Source organism: Pongo abelii, chromosome 8 (genome assembly GCF_028885655.2).
Source record: "Pongo abelii isolate AG06213 chromosome 8, NHGRI_mPonAbe1-v2.0_pri, whole genome shotgun sequence".
Lineage (NCBI taxonomy): Eukaryota > Metazoa > Chordata > Mammalia > Primates > Hominidae > Pongo > Pongo abelii.
The window spans coordinates 20,922,657-20,946,638 of record NC_071993.2 but is presented as its reverse complement, the minus strand read 5'-3'; the positions used below and the strand labels follow the sequence as shown (position 1 = coordinate 20,946,638).

At 37.3% G+C, this 23,982-nt stretch overlaps 1 protein-coding gene across 4 annotated transcripts in view; it reads left to right on the top strand.

Annotated features, from left to right (window-relative positions):
* The window catches only part of NEBL (nebulette), a 518,729-nt gene that overhangs the window by 456,832 nt on the left and 37,915 nt on the right, over window positions 1–23,982 (top strand). The window contains exons 13-20 of one of the 4 annotated variants that reach the window (XM_024253876.2): window positions 1,265–1,375; window positions 6,726–6,836; window positions 10,754–10,864; window positions 11,031–11,141; window positions 13,306–13,410; window positions 15,397–15,489; window positions 18,647–18,739; window positions 22,436–22,528. The exons of the other annotated variants lie outside the window; for them this stretch is intronic. Coding sequence (XP_024109644.1) covers window positions 1,265–1,375; window positions 6,726–6,836; window positions 10,754–10,864; window positions 11,031–11,141; window positions 13,306–13,410; window positions 15,397–15,489; window positions 18,647–18,739; window positions 22,436–22,528 — 828 coding nt within the window. The remainder of the gene's footprint in view (window positions 1–1,264; window positions 1,376–6,725; window positions 6,837–10,753; window positions 10,865–11,030; window positions 11,142–13,305; window positions 13,411–15,396; window positions 15,490–18,646; window positions 18,740–22,435; window positions 22,529–23,982) is intronic. 4 annotated transcript variants of the gene reach the window in all.

Below are 23,982 nucleotides of genomic sequence, written 5' to 3'. Positions count from 1 at the left end.
GAACCTGATTTCTTATCAATAAAGGAAATTTTCATCTTTCATCTGGCAAGTTAATCATAAATGCAACTTAGTTGAATAGGAGTAAGATATTTATGATTTTCATATGCAATTAAGTAAGAAAACAAGCAACTCATTAGCAGAGAAAAATAAGTTGTATGTAAGTATTCATAGAAGGCATTTGGATCTACTTAAAATATGAAATTCAAATGGGTGAAATTCAAACTATTATTAATTTGTAGAAAATATTTTGGTTTTACAATTCTTTAAACTGCAAGGAGACAGCCTTCCAAAAGCAAAGCCAATAGAGAAGATAACAGAACCAAGAGATGCAGGAAGAGAGACATCATGTGAATTCCAACTTGACAGTAACTCAATCTTTGGATTTTCTATTCCATGAGTGAATGCATCTCCTTTTTGGTCTACCCTAGTTTGAGTTGGGTTTCTGTCATTTGCAACCTAGGAGTCACCATCACCATCATCATCACTATCATCATCATCATCGTGAGCCATAGATTCCATCATCTATGCAGATTTCATTATCTATGGATGATTCCATTCATCGTCATGAATGTTGAGCCGTAGATTCCATCAGAGATAGTAAAGAGGGCCTTGAAATATTCTGAGGCTTGTAGAAGGGTAAAGTAAATACCTGAAGTAATTGTGATGGATAGTGCTTGAAGTATCTGCTTTCAAGTACCATCTATCAGGCTGTGGTGAGCCCAAGTAATTGAAACTCCTAATAGCTTATTAGACATTGAAATGGGCTGCTTATAATTTTGGAATGACCTGAGTCAAATGAAAGTGGTTTCTGCTCACTTTTTAAACTTTAAAAAAAAACTTTGGCTACATCAGTCCTTTTGATTTTGTAATTTTCCATTCTTTTGCAACCATGTTCTTTTTTGGTAATGCATGTTTTATAGACAACTTTCAAAAATACTTTAAATAATTAATAAGGAGCATGTATTCTTAAGATCTTCCTCACCATTGAAAGAGAAGATGTCTTTAAAAAAAATCCACTATGGTACGAAAACATATTGACTAAAAGTATGAAAAGGAAAAGGCTGAAAATATGGGAAGCCACTCTGAACTTGGTAGACGGGAAAATGAAGTGTCTGTAGGAAAAAAGCATGAATACTTAGCTGTCTGATTCATTCCTTCCTAGTAATATTTTCTCATTTCTGTGATCTCTAGAAAACATGTGGAATAGCACACTGAATAAAGTGATTCCTGCTAAGTTTTGAACTGTGATATTCTTGTCTCATAGAAAGAATATAAAAAAGATTTGGAAAATGAAATAAAAGGGAAAGGAATGGAACTTAATTCAGAAGTTCTTGATATCCAAAGAGCAAAGCGAGCCTCTGAAATGGCGAGTGAGGTGAGTATGTTTATTTAACACCTTAGATGAATATGTTTTTAGCTAATTTTCTTATCTGTCAATCTTTCTCAAAGGTTCTATACATCTATAACTTTTATATGTAAGTGATTGTAAACAGCTATATCCTTGTAGTCTTTTCTTGGACTATTAATTTTTTTTAAAATCCCTTTTCTATGTGATGTGAGAAAAATGGCCATTTCCCCATTTTGGAGAAAATCCATATAATAAACGAAAATAGTTTAATGAGATTTAACTTCATCTTTTAAGCAGGTAAAAGGCAGGTGATTGGGAAGGTATGTTATTATGGTCCATCAGTAACTGCAGGTAGAAAGTTCACATGCTTTGCCACTCATAACCCAACTGACTCTCCCAGTCTTTCCCTGGCTGCTGAATGAACCTTATTCAGCCTCTTTATCAAATGAAAGTGGTTTCTGCTCACTTTTCATGCACTTTATAAGGAGAACTGAAATGTCTCTGAAGTGTTTTCAGTCCTGTAATCCTTGTATTATGTCATTACTTTGGGTCATATAGTATCACTGTGCTTTTAAGAGACTTTGGCTGAATTTAGTAGTGAAAGAGCTTAAAGCCTTGTCCCCATATTTTGAAACTCTGATTATAATGATGATGATGATAGCGATGATGATGGTGATGGTGACTCTTAGATTACAAATGACAGAAACCCAACTCAAACTAGGGTAGGCAACAAAGGAGATGCATTCGCTCATGGAATAGAAATCCGAAGATTGAGTTACTGTCAAGTTGGAATTCAAATGATGTCTGTCTTCCTTCATCTCTTGGTTCTGTTATCTTCACTATTGGCTTTGCTTCTGGAAGGCTGTCTCCATTGCAATGAACCCTCTTAATAACAGGATAACTCATCTCTATGGCCAGTAATCCCAGTGGGAAGTGAACATCCCTTTTTATAGTTCCAATTAAAGTCTTAGGTTTGAATCTCCTTGGATTAATCTCTATCCTGTGCTCACACCTGACCTAATCATTGTGTCTGGGGTTGGGGGAGTAGAATGTGCTGATTATCCTCTCGTGGTCACCCATTTGTTGAGGTAGTTTAACAGTGTCTTATATAAAACATTCTAAATTTTTATGTGTTTAAAACATGACCTTAATCTTGGCTATGTTCACATTCTTTAAGTAAAGGAAACATTTAAAAGGCACTTTAGTAGAATTAAAAATATATGTGGGGACTAGGAAGGTGATGGAAATCAATCCTTCCCAAGGGTATGGATTGAGATAACTTAGAGGTCATTTCCCAAAAGGAAATCATGGAACTTTTTGCCAGAAGGAGGAGGAATGGATGCCGGTCAGCCATAAACAACACATCCCCGTGGTGAGGTCTGTGGCTAACATTGTCATCACATTATCCCTACATTAGTCATTTTCTGCAAATTCTTCTGTTGCCATGACATGTCCAATCCACACGCAGAGATTGTCTTGTAATTACTTGTCAGTAGCATGTGTAAAAGTTGTTTTATTCTCTCAATGGCAAAGTACAGACAGATGCAGTTGAATGGCAGGATGGCGGCTGGAGCAGCATTAATTGGGCCTTATTAGGAGAAAGAAGGACTGGCCTAGGAGAATAAGATTGAAAAACTGGAAGAAGGTGTCAGGTGTTGATCATCTCCTCTGTGCTATGCACTCTCATTGATCCTCACAATGAATCCTCCATGGAGGTACAGACATACTGTGGAGATATTATGTGTTTGGTTCCAGACCACCCTAATAAAGCAAATATCACAATAAAGTGATTCGCATGAACTTTTTGGTTTCTCAGTACATATACATGTTATGTTTATACCACACTGTAGTCTAAGAAGTATGCAATAGGCTTATGTTCAAAATACATCCATATCTTAATTAAAAGTACTTTATTGATAAAAGTACTAATGATCATCTGATCCTACAGCAAGTGGTAATCTTTTTGCTGGCAGGGGGTCTTGTCTCTATGTTGATGGCTGCCGACTGATCAGGATGGTGGCTGCTGAAGGTTGGGGTGACTGTGGCCATTCCTTAAAATAAGATGACAATGAAGTTTGCCACATTAATTGCCTCTTCCTCACATGAAAGATTTCTCTGTAGCATGTGATGCTGTTGATATATTTTACCCACAGTAGAACTTTTTTTTTTTTATTATACTGTAAGTTTTAGGGTACATGTGCACAATGTGCAGGTTAGTTACATATGCATACATGTGCCATGCTGGTGTGCTGCACCCATTAACTCGCCATTTAGCGTTAGGTATATCTCCTAATGCTATCCCTCCCCCCTCCCCCCACCCCACAACAGTCCCCAGAGTGTGATGTTCCCCTTCCTGTGTCAGAACTTTCAAGATTAGAGACCATCCTCTCAAACCCATTGCTGCTTTAATGACAAAGTTTTTGTAATATCCTAAATCTTTTGTTGTCATTTCAACAGTGATCCCAGCATCTTCACAAGGATTTAATCTTAATAAACCACATTCTTTGCTTGTCCATCGGAAGCAACTCCTTATCCATTCAAGTTTGATCATGAGATGGCAGCAATTCAGTCACATTTTCAAGTTCCACTTCTAATTCTAGTTCTCTTGCTATTTCCACTGCATCTGCAGTTGCTTCCTCCACTGAAGTCTTGAACCCCTCAACATCATCCATGAGAGTTGAAATCAACTTCTTTCAAACTTCTATTAATGTTGATATTTTGTACTTCTCTCATGAATCACTAATGTTCTTAGTGGCATGTAGAATGGTGAATCTTTTTCAGAAGGTTTTCAATTTACTTTGCCCAGATTCATCAGAGGAATCACAATCTATGACAGGTATAGCCCTATGAAATGTATTTCTGAAATAATAAGCCTTGAAAGTAAAAATTTTCCTTGATCCATGGGCTGCAGAATGGATGTTGTGTAGCAGGCATGAAAACATGACTATCCTTATACAGTTCTATCAGAGCTCTTTGGTGACCAGGTGCATTGTAACTGAACATTAATATTTTCAAAGGAGTCTTTCTTTTCTGAACATTAGGTTTTGGCAGTGGGCTTCAAATCTTCAGTAAACGATACTTTAAACAAATGTGCTGTCATCCAGGGTTTGTTATTCCATTTATAAAGCATAGGCAGAGTATATTTAGCATAATTCTTAAAGACCCTAGGATTTCCAGAATGGTAAATGAGCATTGGCTGCAACTTAAAGTCAACAGCTGCGTTAGCCCCTAGTAAGAGTCAGCTTGTCCTTTGAAGAATTGAAGCAGATATTGACTTCTCCTCACTAGCTATGGAAGTCCTAGATGGCATTTTTTTCCAATAGAAGGCTGTTTTGTCTGCATCAAAAATCTGTTGTTTAGTGTAGCTAGCTTCATTAATTATCTTAGCTAGATCTTCTGGATGACTTGCTGTGGCTTCTCCATCAGCACTTGCTGCTTCACCTTGCACTTTCATATGATGGAGATGGCTTCTTTCCTTAAACCTCATGAACCAACCTCTGCTAGCTTCCAACTTTTCTTCTGCAGCTTCTTCACCTCTCTCAGCCTTCACAGAAATGAGGAGGGTTAGGGCCTTGTTATGGATTAGGTTTGGTTTAAGGGGATGTTGTGTCTGGAATGTTTTGTCTGGTTGATCTATTCAGACCACTAAAACTTTCTCTATGTCAGCAATAGGGTTGTTTCACATTCTTATAATTCATGTGTTCACTGGGGTAGCACTGTTAATTTCCTTCAAGAACTTTTCCTTGGCATTCACAACTCGAATAACTGTTTGGCACAAGAGTCCTAGCTTTGGGCCTGTGTTGGCTTTTGACATCCGTTCCTCACTAAGCTCAATCATTTCTGGCTTTTGATTTAAAGCACGTCTCTTCTTTTTACTTGAACATCTAGGGGCCATTGTAGGGTTACTAATCCGCCCAATTTCAATATTGTTTTGACTTAGGGAATAGGGAAGCCCAAAGAGAGGGAAAGAAATAGAGGAACAGCTGATCAGTGGAGCAGCCAGAACACACACATTTCTCGATGAAGTTCACTGACTTATAGGGGTGCATTTGGTGGCATCTCCCAACAATTAAAATAGTGTTGCAGGACTTCTCCTTAGTTCAGCTAAAGACAGGATGCTTGTACCATGGCCATGAAAGTTTAGGCTCACAGACGGTTTGAAGGGTGAGTAAAGCAGAGTTTTATTGGGTGTAAAGGAAGAAAAGGGGGAAACAGGGACTCTTTGCAAGGCCAGAGTCCCTGCTAGAGTGCTTCCCGCCTCACAGTTTGAATACCAGGTTCCACACAGGAAGAGGAGGGGCCAGGCTCCTCCCTGCTGCAAACTGCCTGAACTTCTGTGGCTCCACCCCAGTACATGCTCTTCCCAGTGTGCAGGCCAGTTGGAGTTTTGCCAGCAACCCCATCCTATCTGTCTATCTCAATAGTAACGTCAAAGATCACTGATCGGCCAGGCGCTGTGGCTCACACCTGTAATCCCAGCATTTTGGGAGGCCAAGGTGGGTGGATCACCTGAGGTCAGGAGTTCGTAACCAGCCTGGCCAACATGGTGAAACCTGGTCTGTACTAAAAATACAAAAATTAGCTGGATGCGGTGGCTCATGCCTGTAGTCCTAGCTACTTGGGAGGCTGAGGCTGGAGAATCGCTTGAACCCAGGAGGCACAGGTTGCAGTTAGCCGAGATCACTCCACTGTACTCTAGCCTGGGCAAAAGAGCAAGACTCTGTCAAAAAAAAAAAAAAAAAAAAAAAAAAAATCACTGATCACAAACCACTATAACAGTTTGAAATATTGTATTACCAAAATGTGACACAGAGACACCATGTAAGCACATACTGTTGGAAAAATAGCACCGATAGGCTTGCTTGACAAGCAGACTTGCCACAAACCTTCAGTTTGTAAAAAAATGCAATATCTGCAAATCACGATAAAGTAAAGCACAATAAAAATGAGATATGCTTGCATTACTACCTTCATTTTGCAGATGAGTAAACTGGAAAAGTTAAGCATTCTCAGTGTCATACAGCTGGTGAGTGCTCTGGCCCCCAAGTTCATCTGTTTTGTACAACAGCAGCTCATTTAAACCCACCTCCCTATCTTCCAGCCCCAAAGAAAATTGCCAGTGAAGATTTTCACATGGCAACTGCCTTTGTATACTAAATGTCTTCGGAGCTTTGCATGCCCTTCTTCAGTGAGAACGAGATAATCGTTCTAAGCAGTTCAGAAAATTCAGTTGTGAGTGATCATTCATAGTACTCAAGGAGCTTCGTTACCTCTTTTGTAAAATATGTTTAACTATATATTTTTTTTAGTATCATTGACTGCAGATACATGTTTGCCCATTGAGTGTTTGAATGTCGTAAAATGTTGTCTTTTGCAGAAAGAATACAAGAAAGACCTGGAGTCAATAATTAAAGGGAAAGGAATGCAAGCTGGCACTGACACCCTTGAAATGCAGCATGCCAAGAAGGCTGCAGAGATAGCGAGTGAGGTTAGTAGGGTGCGTGATACAGGCCTTAAGACTCAGATTTTGGAACCTAACAAATTGTATTAGCAACTTGATTACTATATGGAATTTCTCAAAGCATTGTGGCTGGTTTAACAGTTTGGAATGGAGACTCTTCCAAAGCATTATGCCTGTTTGAAAATTTACAGTTTTTGCTTTGCTCATATCCTTCCAATATATCAAAAAAGCTTGGTGGGAGGCATTTTAATTGAACACACACACACACACACATGCACTCCCCTGCACGCCTTATTTCAGAATACAATAGATTTAATGATAATCTAGGCTATGATAAATGTTTTCATGGTGTTTTTTGGTGGATCGTGTGCTGCTTGGCATATCTGTATTTCCGAATTTCTGAGCAGAACTTCATATATGGACAGTTAACATGAGAACAATAGTCATTTCTGTTTGATTGCGTGTTCTTAAAATAGCCTTTGTTGACATGATCAGCATGCCTGAAATTTCTACACAGTCAGCATTTTGGGTGGAGGTATGATATAACCTGAATGACCATGTTCATTCATCTAACACCAGTTTTTTCTTCATGCGATACAGGATATTAATTTAGAAGTTTTGTCTTAAATTCTGTGACAGGATGGATATCACATCACAAGGTTGTAGGAGTCAGACCATATGCATACTTTTCAAAGGAAATACCCTAGAACTTTCTCTGTACCTCTTGAACTTCCCCAGAAAATCTGAGAATATAAAAGGATCACTGGAGAAAAGAAGACTTGGGATGTGATGATTTTATAAACAGTGTATGTGAAGAAAAAATCAGGGTGCAGGTGAAGGGGTCCTGCTCACTTATCTCAAGGCTGGTTAGATGGGGGCTTCAGTGGAGTATTCTGAGACCCGTTGTGTGACCTTTGCACTTAGGAAGAGCTGACTCAGGACTGACACCTTACAGGAAATCTGGAAGGCTAGAGGTAGCTGCTTAGCTGCTAGGGAAGTTACTGTTGTTTTGAAAATGACTGACATCCCCAGAGTTAGGTACTGGCCAGGGAAATGGGATTGCCATGATTGAATAAGGCAAAGGAAGTGGAGATGGTATAGGTTTCCTGATCAATAAATGTTCCATTTTGAAGTGGTGGCCAGGTGTGGAGGGCCAGGAGCGTGAGGAACAGGTACTTGAAAACCTCCTTTATCCCTTTCCTACTTCTGTTCTCCTCCAGAGATGTAGTCACTGTTATAAGTTTGTTATGGAACCTTCCAAATTTATTTTGTGTTTATATAGATAAACATACACATGTACACACAGAGACTTAAAAAAATCTTAAATGGGGTCAGACCCCATTTAAGTGGTTGATTGTTTTCTCACTTTATATTAAGGATTTTTTTCTGTGTTCCTTCATATAGGTCTACCTCATTCTTACAGAAAAATGAAGAGTTCTATAACATGGATGTGAATATGTGACCATTTATCTTTTGTTGTCTACAAGGGAAATATGTAATGGGATCTCAACATTACAGGCCAAAACTAGAATCCCTAATTTTCCCCTAGGTTAGCTTTCCCCGATCTGCTTCTCTGCAAATGGCACCAACCAAAGCACAGAAGTCACTTTGATTCCTGTCATCAGCATGCTTTATTGATGCCACCCCCATAGTGGTGGTCTAAGTCCATCTTTCTTGCCACCCTAGTCCTAAGCCACCATCTCTATCCTCTAGATCATTGCCATAGCTTCCTAACCAGAATTCTGCTATTATTGCCTTCCTAGTAGACATTCTTTTTTTTTTTTTGAGACAGAGTCTTGCTCTGTCACCTAGGCTGGAGTGCAGTGGTGCAATCTTGGCTCACTGCAAGCTCCGCCTCCCAGGTCCTAGTAGACATTCTTAACCCAGCAGGAGTAGAATCCTTGAGGGAATTAAATGAAATTTTGTTAATCTCCTCACATGCAATTCTTTAGTGGTTTCCAGTCACATCCAGTGTAAATCGATTAACTTGGCTCTGGTGAAGTCTCCACTCTCAGGCTGAGAGTCTTAGTCAATAAAACCCCCCAAATAATAATAATAATAATAATCTCATTTGCATATAATCATAGTCAAGTCCCATTTTGCCTAAATGACAGGCTCAGATCCTTTTCAACCAGTGTTCGGGACTTTGCCATAGTTTAATATCAAAAGTTTATTTTTCAGATAAAGTCAATGGATCATATTGTGACACAAATGACCCTCAAGAGTCAAGCCTTCCCATATTGCTGGGCTTGACCATGTGACTTTCTTTAGCCAATGAGACATCAGCAAATGTGACTCAGACTATAAGCACACTTCTGCATTAGGGTTTGCCCTCTTGGAATGTGGATGCCGCCATGTTGTTTTACACCTTCTAAGTTTTGGTGTGTTTTGTTATGCAGACAACAAATAACTGATGCAAAGGGTGTCTAATGTAGTCTATGTGCTTTAGAACACATTTACATTTGAAAGTTCATGTTGGAAGATTGTTACATTCTTTTACCATCGGACCTTGGTGGCTGTCTGTTATCAGTGCCTCAGTTTCATCATATTTGTTGGCCTTCAAATGAAACATTTTATCTTGGGGCTTTAAACAGGCTGACTAAAACAGAGTGCTTTTTATAGACATAGTAATAATTGAATATTATTATTTTGAAAGTTAAACATAATTAAACTTTTATTTAGAAAAGTGATACTGGGAGTGTAAGTCAGTAAAAACAGGAAGGGTTATGAGTGGAAGACAAGAGGCAAAATACTCCAAGACTGAGATTTTTGTTTACCACTTGTCTAAATTTGAGGATCTACTAATAAGCAAACCAACATTTACTTTGCAGCAGAGAATCTACAAATCTGGAGTGTGTCAGCATAATAAGAAATAATTGTTTTAAAGCAAATTTAATTGGCTATAGTTAATAGTTTTTTTAAAAATAACATTTTTCTTTGAAGAATAATATACATATAGAAAATGCAAATTTATATATGTACAGCTTGCTGAATTTTATAATCAGTTTTCAAATGTGACAAAAGTCCCTAAAGACATGTGTGCCTGTGTAATTATGACTATCTTGTAAGCAATAGGTAATCCAATTCCAACTGGCTTAAACAGAAAACACAGGTAACTTATTTGTTGTTCTTATGATTGAACAGTAGAAAAATTCCTAGGCACGACTTGATCTAGGACTCAAATAATGAGATTTAGTTTCAGCTTTCAGTTCTTAGGTAGACATTCTTGTTTGCAAAGAGGCTTCCAGTGGCTCTTATGTGGAAAAAAAGATGCGTGCATCCCGGAACCAATTCTACAGTGTGGGTGATAGGGATAATGATTTATTAAGTCCAGCAGAGACCAGAGACTTGGGCCAGTTTCTGGATGGTTTAGGAGGGGGAGCATTGAGTTGTCCAGTGGCAAATCAGAGAGCCGTTGAAGGGAATAATGATTTATTTAACCCCAGTGGAGTCCAGAGATTTGAGCCAGTCTCACCTAAGCTGGATGGTTTAGGAGTGTGAACATTGAGTTGTCCAGTGGCAAATTAGGGAGCCAATGAAGGGAAAAGAAGGGGTGGATTCCTGAGAAGCACCCAACAGTTATTCACTACAGATTGAAAAACAGCAATTTTACAATCACTCTTGACTGACACTTAACTAAGCCATATATGACCCAATAATATATCAAGTTTATCATATTGAAATGTTAAATTTCCCCCTTGGCTAGCTCTGTTTTTTCTTCTTCTTAATTCAGATTAGCAGAAAAAAATTCTGATTACTGGTGAATAAGTTATACTAAGTTGTATTCCTACCACAAGTAAAAACTCTATTATTCTATAGAAATAAAAGAAATAAGGATTCAACTTCATTCCAAAAGACATGGTATTGATGTCAAAATGACATCTCGATTTTTGAGCAGTGTCTCAAATGATTGGAGAGCACTAACTGTGTTTCATTTTCTGCAGAAAGACTATAAAAGAGATCTGGAGACTGAAATTAAAGGGAAAGGGATGCAGGTGAGCACAGACACTCTTGATGTCCAGAGAGCTAAGAAAGCATCCGAGATGGCCAGCCAGGTAAGACAGCAGCGAGATACAAAGTTTAAAATAAATGCCGTGAATCATAGCTAGAAAGAGCATAAGTGTTCTTTCCACATGGGTGGCTTTGAGATTCAAACACGTAAATTTCAACATTGCTATTAAAGTTTAAGCAAAGCTCTAAGATTATTTTCTGTTCTTTTAGAAGCAATACAAGAAGGACTTAGAAAATGAAATTAAAGGGAAAGGAATGCAAGTGAGCATGGATATCCCGGATATCCTTCGAGCCAAGAGGACATCTGAAATCTATAGCCAGGTTGGTCAAGAATGAAGATGCTCAGAATCGTGTATTCCAATGTCATGTTGCCATGTGCTTTGTATGTCTCTATGAATGATATCTTTCTGAGGGCATTGCATTCAGAGTTAGTGTATTCTTTCACTAAGAAACCATTGGCCAAACTTGATTAACCTTACTAATTAATAGGACAACTGTCATAGATTCAATGCAACAGACATTATGGAGAGCTACAGCCTCTCTGTTGGGGCTCCTTGTTTTGAGTCCAAGGACATTAAAACTTTTTTTTTTTTTTAAATTTTAGAGATGGAGGTCTCACTCTTTCACCCAGACTGGAATGCAGTGGCACCATCATAGCTTGCTGCCGCCTCAAACTCTTGGGCTCAAGCTTATCTTCCTGCCTCAGTGGGCATGAGCCATTGTGCCCAGCCCAAGGATATTTTAACCTTTTCTTTCTTTCTTTTTTTTTTTTTTTTTGACCCTATGGACACTTGGCTCAAATGCTTTTGCTCATACTACAGAAAAATAAATTACAAACTATTTGTCTTTTAACCATTTCATAGTGAATATTAATATTAAAATAGTTCCAAATAAAACTAACAGTGGCTAAAGCTGCACAAGGTATAAGGTGAAGTTTAGCGTTAGGTAAAAATTAAGGGAACAGTGAGGTTTTCTTGGTAAAATTTAGATTTGTCAAATATGCTTGTCCCATATTCTGTAAACAAAGCTGGATGTGGGAGAAGTAATGACCACAAAAATTTATGGAAGAAGAATTTATTTATAAAATCTGACTTGGGCAAAAACATTCATTAGCAAATAATATCTTTGCTGTAACGTTTACTAAAAAAGAATGACTCCCAATGGAAAAAAATAGAAGGAATGAAAAAAATGAAAATGGTTATTTAAAATTGACCATAGAATTTACTTTGATTAATGGAGTTCATGCAGAAAGGAATGTGTAACAACATTTGGTGAAATTTGTTAAAATTCTGATTAAGACATAAGCAAGGACATTAACCATCCACTAGTTCAAAAAGGTAGTATCAAGATGGCAGAGTCAAATGTCAGAGGACTTGTATGCCTTTCAGCCTCCGCAGACGACACAGCTGCTGGGATGGTCCTGAAGTGTGTGTTCTTCTGTTCTCAGTGTCCGTGAACTTGGAGACATTGGCTTGGCCATATCAGCTTTAACTAAAATCCTAGGTCAATGCATTAAACAACAAATGGACCTTTGAGTCAGTGGAGAAGAGTTACTTACTCTCTCAAGAATGCCAAATTCATTCCTTCAGTAGGTAAATACCTCCTAAGCACCCATTTGCATGCAAAACTAGACATGGCTTGCTCTTGGAAAGCTACAGACAAATCTAATAATCATGTAAATATAGTATTACAACCATGATATATATACCTGAAAGTAAAAGTATTGAGAGTGAAGGTGCCTGAGCTGTCAGATTTCCTGCCTTAACTTAACAGCATAGATTTTTTTTAGTGTGATGTGAGAATATATCTAATTTTAAGGGATTTTAATCACTGAAATTCAATGGGGATACTTAAGAGGGTGTAATGAAGCCTGGTGCATTTAAACGTGAATAGTAGTTACCTTTCTTAATAAGCAGTAGTTTGCCAGAATAATTAACTTCACTGATTTTGGAATCAGAGAGCCTGGTTTCAAGTTGTAGCTCTGATACTTACTATCGAGTACCTCAGTTTCTCCATCTGTAAGATGGAAATAATTATAGTATCTGTTTGTCAGGTTGATTAAATGAGTTAATGTGTGTTAAGTATTTAGAACAGTACCCATTACATAGTAACTACAACGTAAGTGCTGGTACTAGGATAAGATACTGCCTGGGTTGTATTAGAGCTCATAGTAGCTCATTTAGTGGAGAGAAAATTAAGATTTTAATCTCATTTTCAAAATACTGGTAACTTTCCCTTAATCAAATCTATCTTCACCTGAAGTAGGAAGCAAAGCATAAATCTAGAAGCCATGTGGTATGGTATCATTCGATCTCTGTCTCTCCGCCTCTCTCTCTCTCTCTCTCTGGGAGTGTAACTCAGTAAAAACAGTTTTTTACTCTCTCTCTCTCTCTGTCTCCCCTCCTCCTTCCCTCCATCCCTCCCTCCCTCTCACGCGTGCACACACACATAGTTTCAGAATTATATTAACTGTTTATATTTTTAGAGAAAGTATAAAGATGAAGCAGAGAAGATGCTTTCTAACTATTCTACCATAGCAGATACTCCTGAAATTCAGAGAATTAAGACAACTCAACAAAACATTAGTGCGGTGAGTAGCCATTACTTCTTTTCAGTTGCCACCTTGAAATTTTGTTTTGTAAGAAATGGTCTTTTTTCCTCATTGTCTGATGTTTTCTGCTGTCTTACTTGAATTTTCTGTCAAGTGTATTATTTCTTTAAAATAATAAGAATACTGATAATTTTTACAAATTATAATTTTTCATGTTTTTTTGGAATTACAAATTCAAAATTTCCTCTTTGGTGTAAATGACAGTTATTAACTAAATTTTAAAGTTGAACTCAGGAAAGAAGTCTGTCTTCTACACAGATTTTACTTTGAAGATGAAAATAGTCATATGAAGTGATTTTATTCCTGGTTATTGATTGTTTTTACTGATAATATATCTAACGATTTACTCATTCTTAATAAATTTCTAAACTTCTATATTTTTATTTTGAGGAAGAGGAATTGCATGAGCACTTTTTTTTTTAACTTTTATTTTAAGTTCAAGGGTACCCGTGCAGGTTTTCACATAGGTAAACTTGTGTCATAGGGATTTGTTGTACGATTATTTTGTCACCCAGGTGTGAAGCCTAGTACCCATTAGTTATTTTTTCTGATCCTCTCCCTCCCCTCCTACTTCACCCTCTGATAGGCCCCTGTGTGTGTTGTTCCCCTCTATGTGTCCATGTGTTCTCATCATTTAGCTCCCACTTATAAGTGAGAAAATGCACTATTTGGTTTTCTGTTCCTGCATTAGTTTGCTAAGTATAATGACATCTAGCTCCACCCATGTCCCTGCAAAGGCCATGATCTCATTCTTTTTTATGGCTGCATAGTATTCCATGGTGTATATGTACCACATTTTCTTTATCCAGTCTATCATTGATGGGCATTCAGGTTGATTCCATGTCTTTGCTATTGTAAATAGTGCATCAGCACTATTAATTAAGAGGCTGGGTCCAACATTAATAAATGTATAAACTTGACTTCTGTTCTAAAATTGTAAAAATTGACCATACAACTAATATTTTAACATAGAATTAGCTCAGTCATTAATAGTTAAGCAAGCATCTCATCAAAATATAAATTCTATTAAGTGTGAGGACTTCTGGAATATTTCCTACCTCCTAATTAGATGGCAAGCGCCAGCTCTCAGAGTAAGCTGGTCAGGTGTCTGCTGGGTCTCCACAGGGATGGCCAGGCTGTACTGAGAAATGGGAGAGTCTTGCTGGAAGGATGAGGAAAGGAGGCTGTGTGAGTCTATAGTGTTCTATAGTTCTAGCCTTTGGAGGAAACCATCTCTCCTACCGTGCTCTCCCATCCACGCAGGGGCCACTGGATTACCAAATGTCAAGAAAGGGAGTAATTCTATCTTCATTTACCTTTCTTATAATTACTCTGTTTTTCTGCAGAGTACTCATAATGAGAGCACTCATAAATACTCTTGTGTTTTTGTTCTGTTTTGGGTTTGGAAGGGTAGACGTTAGTAGGGGTGGAGACACATGGGAGAGGGTTAAAAAATAAGTGGAAGATGAAGAAGATAGACTTGAAATTAACATCGATATTGACGATGAGCTAGCATTTTCTTGGAAGAGAATGTGGGCATCCTTGTGTTTGGAGCATAGAAGTTGCCTAAAATGTCATTCTCTTTTTGAATTCAGTGATAACGGCTTAATGGGCTTTTGTAATATCTGCTTTTTCTCAAATACACGTGGGACATATATTTATATTTGAAGAAAGGAACTCTGGTTTGCCAGTGTGTACTCTTAAAGCAAATAATCTGCAGTCAGCCATGGTAGTGGTCTAGCCCTAGAGCAGGAGAGGGTTATTTGTAAGATTATGGGATATAAATCCAAAGTTTTAATGGATTATCTTAATGCATTATTGAATTGGTTCCTATAATTCCAGCACTCATAAATAGATGCAGTATTCGTATTATTATAAAACCTGAGAAATTGTCTTCCTAAGAAGCGGATCTAGGACTTGAATTCTGACAAGCTTAGTTATTCTTTTCCTTTTCTTATAATAAAGGTATTTTATAAGAAAGAAGTGGGAGCTGGCACTGCAGTAAAAGATACCCCAGAGATCGAACGAGTGAAGAAAAATCAGCAGAATATTAGTTCAGTAAGTTCTCTAAAGCATTAGTTATCTTTTCTAAAAGCAAACAGAAACTACAGACAAATGTTTTTAGTTCTTTACTCAACTGATGGCTTTTTTCCTTTTATTCTTCACTTTATTGAAATGCTATTTCATCATATATCAAAGATCTAACTTTCAGAACAAAAACTGTATCCTTGTTCGCCTTGACTCTGAAGCAGTGTTTCATTTTGATATATCACAGTGAAGAAGAGCTAGATCATTTTAATGAAACCTAGGATTAGATTTCATCTCTTTGAAGAGAATTTTAACTCTATTAAATTTTGCAAAGAAAGGATACATTTCAGTACCTCTCCACAAGTTGGAAGAAAGAAATTTTTCCCTGATACAATGATTAAAGGCCCCAGAACATTTATTTGGCAGCTTAAGTGAAGGTTTAGATTTGAAAAGGCAAATAGTACCAGTTCATTTTTAACGGATGTCAGTCACATCTCTAAGCTTTTTATCAGACACACTTCTGCCCATTTCTTCTTTCCAGCCCGTTTTACCTTCTGCTTCTTCCAGCGAAAATGAAAACGAATCACACATCTTCACTATAAATTGTGAAATAACTTACCTTCCACTAACCTTCAGACTCGGGGGAAGGGTCCTCTTCTGTTAGAAGGGTCCTTCTGACATTAAGGTGCTTCATGTTATGGATAAATTTTTTTTTCCATTGAGTATTTGACATTTGCGATGGATAATTGCTTTCCTTACCAATTAGATATTCTCCCATGTATATTTAGTACATTGAGTTTCTTTTCTTTTTTTTTTGAGACAGAGTCTTGCTTTGTTGCCTAGGCTGGAGTGCAGTGGCGTAATCTCAGCTCACCCCAACTGCCTCCCAGATTCAAGTGATTCTTCTGCCTCAGCCTCCCGAGTAGCTGGGATTACAGGCACACACCACCACGCCTGGCTATTTATTTTTATTTTTTTTATTTTTAGTAGAGATGGGGTTTCACCATGTCGGCCAGGCTGGTCTCGAACACCTGACCTCAAGTGATCCTCCCGCTTCAGCCTCCCAAAGTGCTGGGATTACAGGCATAAGCTACTGTGCCTGTCCATTACATTTAGTTTCTTGAGGAAGTAAAAAGGATTCGTTCTTTAAATCCCTTACTCTGACTTATCTTTTCACCTTCATCCTTGGAAAGAGCACCTTCCCTTTAAGTAATCCAAGCAGAATGGCCTTGATTAGACTCATCTGTGGGTCACTTGGTCATTATGCAGCATCCAGAGAATATCAGTGTGGGTCAGCATTTGTGAAGAAAGTGTAGGAGAGGTAAGAGAATGCAATAGTAAAGCATACTTCAAAATAAAAGTATAAAAAGTCTGCAGAATATGAGTGCAATAAAACCTCTGTAGCACGCATGGAGCTGTCTCTTGAAGAAAGTGTAAGGAGGACCTAGGCTTAAGGTGTGACTGAGAGTGGATGAATGTGTTCTTCTGATCTTTCATGGTGAGAGCCTGTGTTAGCCTGGTAGATAAATTAGTTTGGGAGAGAAGTATAAAATATTCATTGCTTCACTTTCCAGTGATAATGTTTAAAATGCACCCATTGATGTACTGTGATTTAATATTATAAATATTCTGTAGTGTGCAAATCTATAGACTACAGTGAAATAACTGTGCTGTTTTGGTTAGATTCGCTTTGAAAAACAAAAGTGTTCATCTTTAATCATGTTAAGCTTCTCACCCGAGGAAAATCCCACAGAGTATTACAGTATATCATTTCGTCTCTTAGCATCCCACAGCCTCTTCCAGCAAACAATAAATGCATAGTTCTGTATCTGCATGAGGTTGGGCCATAAACACCTGCTTAGTATTCAAATGGAAAGTTGCCCTTTTAAGATTAGCTAGATCTGTCAAACCAAGATATGATTCTCTAACATTTAAAGATCTCGACATTTTCCACCTCCAGAGTACAAGCCTTTTAGCTGTTAGCTCTCTGTCTTAAGAACTATTTTTGAATTTTATTTAGAGGTAGCCTGTCTCAGTGAACTTCCAATTTAACTGTTTTGGGTGTGGACTAATATTGGCATTGTTACTTATATGAAATCCATAGATACTAAGACGTAGATGACATCTGAGATATTTAGGTACTGTTTCTTTATGACAGTCTGCATGGATTTCACCCTTAATCATTTTAAACATTACCAAGTGATTTCTGAAACATGTTTCATGTAGATTTAGATATTTGCTAAATTTCAACACGGCCTCTTAAGTTGAGCCTGTGCTTTCATATATTTACATATATATGTATCCTTTTCATTCAAGGAAGATTGAATATGAATCATCTTCCATGAATTGTAGACATATTAAAATACCACCTGAAGTGATAGTATCACTAATCATTTTATGAGTTCAAAGGAATCTTTCTTGTCCCATGCATAACTGTATGCCCGTATTACCATTTGCCTGATTGATCTTCCTCTAAATATATTTGATGGGGGAGATTTTGAGTGAAGTAGAAGCCGGATAAAGGTGAGCTTTTCCTAATGTGATTGTGTGGATAGCAGATCTCTCTGACTTCCTGGCACTGACTTTCCTTATAGTGATGCAGGACCCAGTGGTCTATGCTTTTAGTACATTTCCTTCCGTCTCCCTTTTTCTCTTCTTTTATTGTGCTCACTTTATTTTTTTCCTTATTTCCTTATAAGGAAATTCCTTATTTCCTTATTTATTTCCTTATTATTTATGTGCTCTCAGTCAGACAAACAGTGCTCCCCAGACTCTGTGGCTAAATCAGTTTGACTTTTGCCTTTAAATACTTGTTACATTTTAATTATCATATTAATAGAAACTGCTTTTTGGATAGAAAATAATCATTTTATTTAAGATAATTTACAAGGTTTTTTTCCCTGCATCTGCCTAATAATAAAATTTATTTTCATAAGCAACATTTGCTTATTTTACTTCAAAAACTTCTATAGTGATGAATAAGTGAATAGATACGGATTTATTTTTACCTTAGGAATAAGGAATCCTGAAAGCATCAGATAAAATTAAGAATTATGTCCCCAGTGAAGGAGAAGTAATGTTGGAATTAATAAAATTCAATTATGCAATAGTTACAATTGAAGAATTCTCAATATTTTAAAGCCTTGAGTAGAATAAAGTTAACATTATATTCTTATAAATTATGCAGGTGAAATACAAAGAAGAGATTAAACATGCAACAGCCATTTCTGATCCTCCAGAACTAAAGAGAGTTAAAGAAAACCAGAAGAACATCAGCAATGTGATCATATTTCTTAAGTATTTTAAAAAAATTTTATTGTATATCAACATATAATGACAGCATAAAACCTGTACAGGTCAAATCCTATCACAATGAACTTCATTGCGAGAGGATCGGTTCCTTAAAAGTGGAGCTAGCATTTTACACATCTGTATGCCCTCCATGACACCTAGCCTAATGCCTTGTGTCAGCATTTATTTATTAAAGACACATATTATTCAGACATACAGAGTGGAATCATAGACATTGGAGACTCCAAAAGGTAGGAGGGTGAGAACAGGGTGAGAGGTGAAATATTGTTGGGTACAATGTACACTATCTGGAGTAATGTTTACACTAAAAGCCCAGACATCACCACTATGCAATATATCTATGTAACACAACTGTTCTTGTACCTTTGAATCTATAAAAATTAAAAAAGAATGAAACCTATTTTCAGAAACATATATTGATATTTTCTTTTTTGTTTTTTCATTTATTTTGTTTTGTAGGCATATATATATATATATAGTCTCTATATATCTATATATTTATAGTCTCTATATATCTATATATAGCCTATATTAGATAGTCCATAAATCTCTATATAGTCTATATTAGATAGTTTATATATAGTCTATATTAGATAGTCTGTATATATCTCTATATAGTCTTTCTATATCTAGTTAGACTACTACGTATCTATATAGATATATAGACTATATATATATTAGTCTACAAAGCAAAACAAATCACAAAAAAGAAAATTTTCTGTTTCTTTTATCTATACCTATTTCTGAAAATAGGTATAGATATCTATGAATATATATATTTATGAAAATAGGTATAGATATCTATCTATACATAGACCTATCTATAGATAGATAACATATATATATATATATATATATATAAGTCTACAAAACAAAACAAGTGACAAAACTAAAAATGAAATGTGTTATTGAATGTCTTCTCTGTTCTTGTTCTTGGGGGATTTTAAAGATGAGAGGTATGCCTTGAGATTAGGGGTCATGGGCATCCTCAAGGTTTCTAGGAGAAACAGAGATAGGAGTATATAGCTATGATTCACTGTTTAAGTGCCATTACAATAACCGTTATTTTTGGGTGCTTACTATGCATTTTGAGTACTTTACATTGCAATATCTCATTTAATCATAAGTAATAATGCCTCTTGCAAAGTGCTGTGCAAACGCAGAAGGAAGGCTATGCAGTGGCAGAGAGAAAGAGCCTTGGGGAAGGGGTAACGTTGGAGTTAGATCTTGAAAAAGTAATAAAAGGTTTAGGGCTGAGTTTTGTGAAGAAAGGCATTCCTGGCAGAGCAAACCAAATATGTTCAGGATCCAAGGCTTGTTCCAGGATTCAAGAAGAGGGTTTAGTGTGATGAGTACTTGGGGTGAAAGATGGCAGGAGAGGATGCTAGAGAGGGAAGTTGAGATACAGATCACAAAAAGGTAGTGTGGATTCCCACAGTGTCTCTAAAGTGTGGTTCATATACCATTATGGCATTCCGGTAGATATTATGTGGCTTACTGATAATCTTAATGCTTAAGAGCAGTTGACTTCGTGATTAAATTGTTTTAATGTTTACCTTCTTCCAAAAGAAGGGTGACTAGTTTTCAACTGATGGTAGAAATATAGCAATCTCTTAGAAATAACTTTATTTGAAAATAAACAGTGAATTAATTTAATGAAAAAGTTTAACAGTGTAGGTGTTATTTGTAGTATTTATCTGGTATGACATATAGAAAGGGGCATGCAAATGGCAGAAATCTGGGAAATTTGGATAACACTCATATGGTGGATAAGAACACGGACCCTGGACTGTTGGATGGTTTGATCCAACTCCAGATCTTACTTGTTGTATAATTGTTGTAAGCCATTCACCTCTCGAAACCTAAATTTTCTCTATATAAAGCAAGGATAAGAGTATTGAAGAGATATTGCCTGTGAAGCACACAGCATGTTTGTGAAGGGATGAATACAAGACGTGAAGATTCTATCAAACTTATGTACCCAAACTTACATCCACTAGAAATTGGCAGTAAGAGTTTCTCTATGTCAATAATGTGAATTTACTATTCAGATGTACCCCCTTTGAGCTTTAGCCAGAGTGATTTCTTTGGAGCTTGCCATTAATATAGATTAAACTGAAACTTTCCTTCCTTTAGCTCAATCACCCAGTCACAAGGATCTGCCTAACATCTCAAACTACATACCATGGCACAAAGAAAGTTACATATCGAGGAAAGAGACCACAGGAACCTTACCCCTTTTCATTTATTTTTTAAACTTATCCAACTTCCCTTCACTCTCATGTTCACTACTAAGAGTATGCATCTCAAGTCTATTTCTTTTTCTTTTCTTTCTTTATTTTTTTTTGTTTTTTGTTTTTTGAGATAGAGTCTTACTCTGCTACCCAGGCTGGAGTGCAGTGGCATGATCTCAGTTCACTGCAACCTCTGCCTCCTGGGTTCAAGCAATTCTCCTGCCTCAGCCTCCCGAGTAGCTGGGATTACAGATGCAAACCACCCTGCCTGGCTCATTTTGTTTATTTAGTAGAGATGAGGTTTCACCATGTTGGTCAGGCTGGTCTCGAACTCATGACCTCAGTTGATCCACTTGCCTCAGCCTTCCAAACCGTTAGGATTACAGGCGTGAGCCACCACACCCGACCTCAAGTCTGTTTCATCAGCAGGCCCTGTAGGTCTTGTGGGGATTTCTTGTAAAAGAAAATTCCCTAACCTGAACTTTAAGGTCTACAAAGACATTAAAACTGTCCCTGTGAAGTTTCTTCTAATGAGATCTTAACTTCCAGCTCTACTTTTGCCTGCCAAAAGTTCATTTGCCGTTCTGATTTTCTCTTTTGATGCTCATTTATTTTGGGAGGTCTTGTGGAATTGTTGGGAAAGCTGACCACAAACAATGGAGTTAAATCCCCAGCTAAGAAAAACACCTCTGTGCATTAAGTCAGGAAAATTTCTATAATGCTAGGTCAGAGATGGGGCTTCCAATGTTAGAATGGCACAGAGAAGAACCTTTGAAGTTCAAGGTTTCTTTATACAGTAATAGTCTATCACTAAAGTTCAGGTACAGCATTTTGTGACTCTCCTTCCCAATGATAAGAATGTAGAATTATTATTTTTAAATATAAAACGGCAATTTGATAAATGTTGCTTTAGTGCTATGAAGAAATGAATTCATAGAATTCATTCTTACTGATGAAGGGATTATTCATTGTTACTGATAAGATCAAACTCAGAGAGGCCACCAATAAATAATATAATCTGAAGGAAAACAACGAAAGGTGTGACTTAAAACATTTGATAAGGGTTGGGTGTGGTGGCTCAGACCTGTAATCCCAGCACTTTGGGAGGCCGAGTCGGAGGATTGCTGGAGCTTGGGAGGTTGAGGCTGCAGTGAGCTGTGATGACGCCACTGCACTCCAGCCTGGACAACAGAGCAAGACCTCGTCTCAAAAATAAAACAACAACAACAACCAAACCACTTGACAAGGAAAAGACTGGCATTGCCAAGAAGATAAAATCTATAAGCAATACATATATCACTGTGAAATCCTGATGATGATTTTATTAATGAATGTTCTGTAGCCATGTGACATTTAAAAAAATCTGTTCCAGTGTTTTGGGGTGTATTTATTTCCCATAATCTCAAACTGTCTTGCACCTTGTCTCTCAGCTCCAGTATAAAGAGCAAAACTACAAGGCCACTCCGGTAAGCCTGACCCCGGAGATAGAGAGAGTGAGGCGAAACCAGGAGCAGCTGAGTGTGGCAAGTTGTTTCTGTTTCCTTTTATATTTTCTCAAATATAACATATTTTTATTTAAAAATATGCCCTTTGGAAGGCCATTATCCTTAGCAAACTAACACAGGAACATAAAACCAAATAATGCATAATAATGAGAGCTAAATGATGAGAACACATGGACACATAGAGGGGAATAACAGACACCGGAGCCTGTTGGATGGGAGACGATGGGAGGAGGGAGAGGATCTGGAAAAGTAACTGTTGAGTACTGGGCTTAATGCCGGGGTGATGAAGTCATCTGTACAACAAACTCCCGTAACACAAGTTCACCTGTGTAACAAACCTGTACATGTACCCTTGAACTTAAAAATAGAAGTTTAAAAAAAAAGAATTTGAGCAACATGCAATTACATGGATGAATCATATCATTATAATATGAAAAAGTGAATATGTACATGCAGCATTAATTCTTTTGTAAAATTTAACAACTGCAATAATAATGATGATGATAAATGGAGTACCTCCAGATTTAATAAAACTATCTAAAAATTTAAAAAGGAAAAGCTTTGCACCCTCTGCATTTTTGGATGTTCTTTTTCACATTTCTTTGTTGAAGGGCATGAACTGTGTGTCCAGGAAATTTGGGACTGTGTTGCTCTATCTTAGCTGTGTATGCTTATTCAAGAGATCTTCATTAAGTACCCAAATGTACTGGTCATTGCCCTGGTCACCCAGACACAAAGATGGATAAGACCCACTTTCTGTCCTCAAGGACCTCATAGTTCAGTTGGTAAATCTCTTAAAAAATGCAGTTAATGGAGAATACTGGATCTGATGTCAATATGAAATGAAAAAATATGTATTGGAACAGGGAAAAGAAGACCTGGCTTGACTGGCATTCTAAGACATAGTATCAAGTCAAAGAGCCTTATAAATGGAAAACACTTTTCAATCATTCAATAGTCTGTTGTGAATAAAGCAAAAATAGTTAACAAGGCACCGCTACTCTGTGCTGGGCCCTGTACTAATGTTCTATGTAAACCCATGAGGTCAGCACTGTTTGTTTCTCTGGTTGGAAGATATGGGAAACTGAGTCTTGGGAAGGTCAGAGGACATGCTGGCCTCCCACCCCCGGCCCCCCACCCAGCTAGTACAGGCAGAGCTGAGATTGGGACGTATTGCTGAACTTTCACCAATACAAACAAAAGCCTTCTTTTTCCAAAACAAGTACTTTGGAAAGACTTTAAAATGTAAGAGCAGGTTCTCCTGGGTGGAGATAATGAGGCTCAACACTGTTTATCCTTATAGTATCCCTGGGAGGTGGCAGGAGTCAGAGAGCGTTAGCTTCTATAGAAGGGAGAAGCCCCAGGGTCAGAAGACAGTAAAAAGCCTTCTAGGGTGACAGGGAATGGACTTCACAAGAGTTCTCTTGTAATGACTTCATTCTGGCTTTTCTTTTAAAGCACGTTGCCTTATG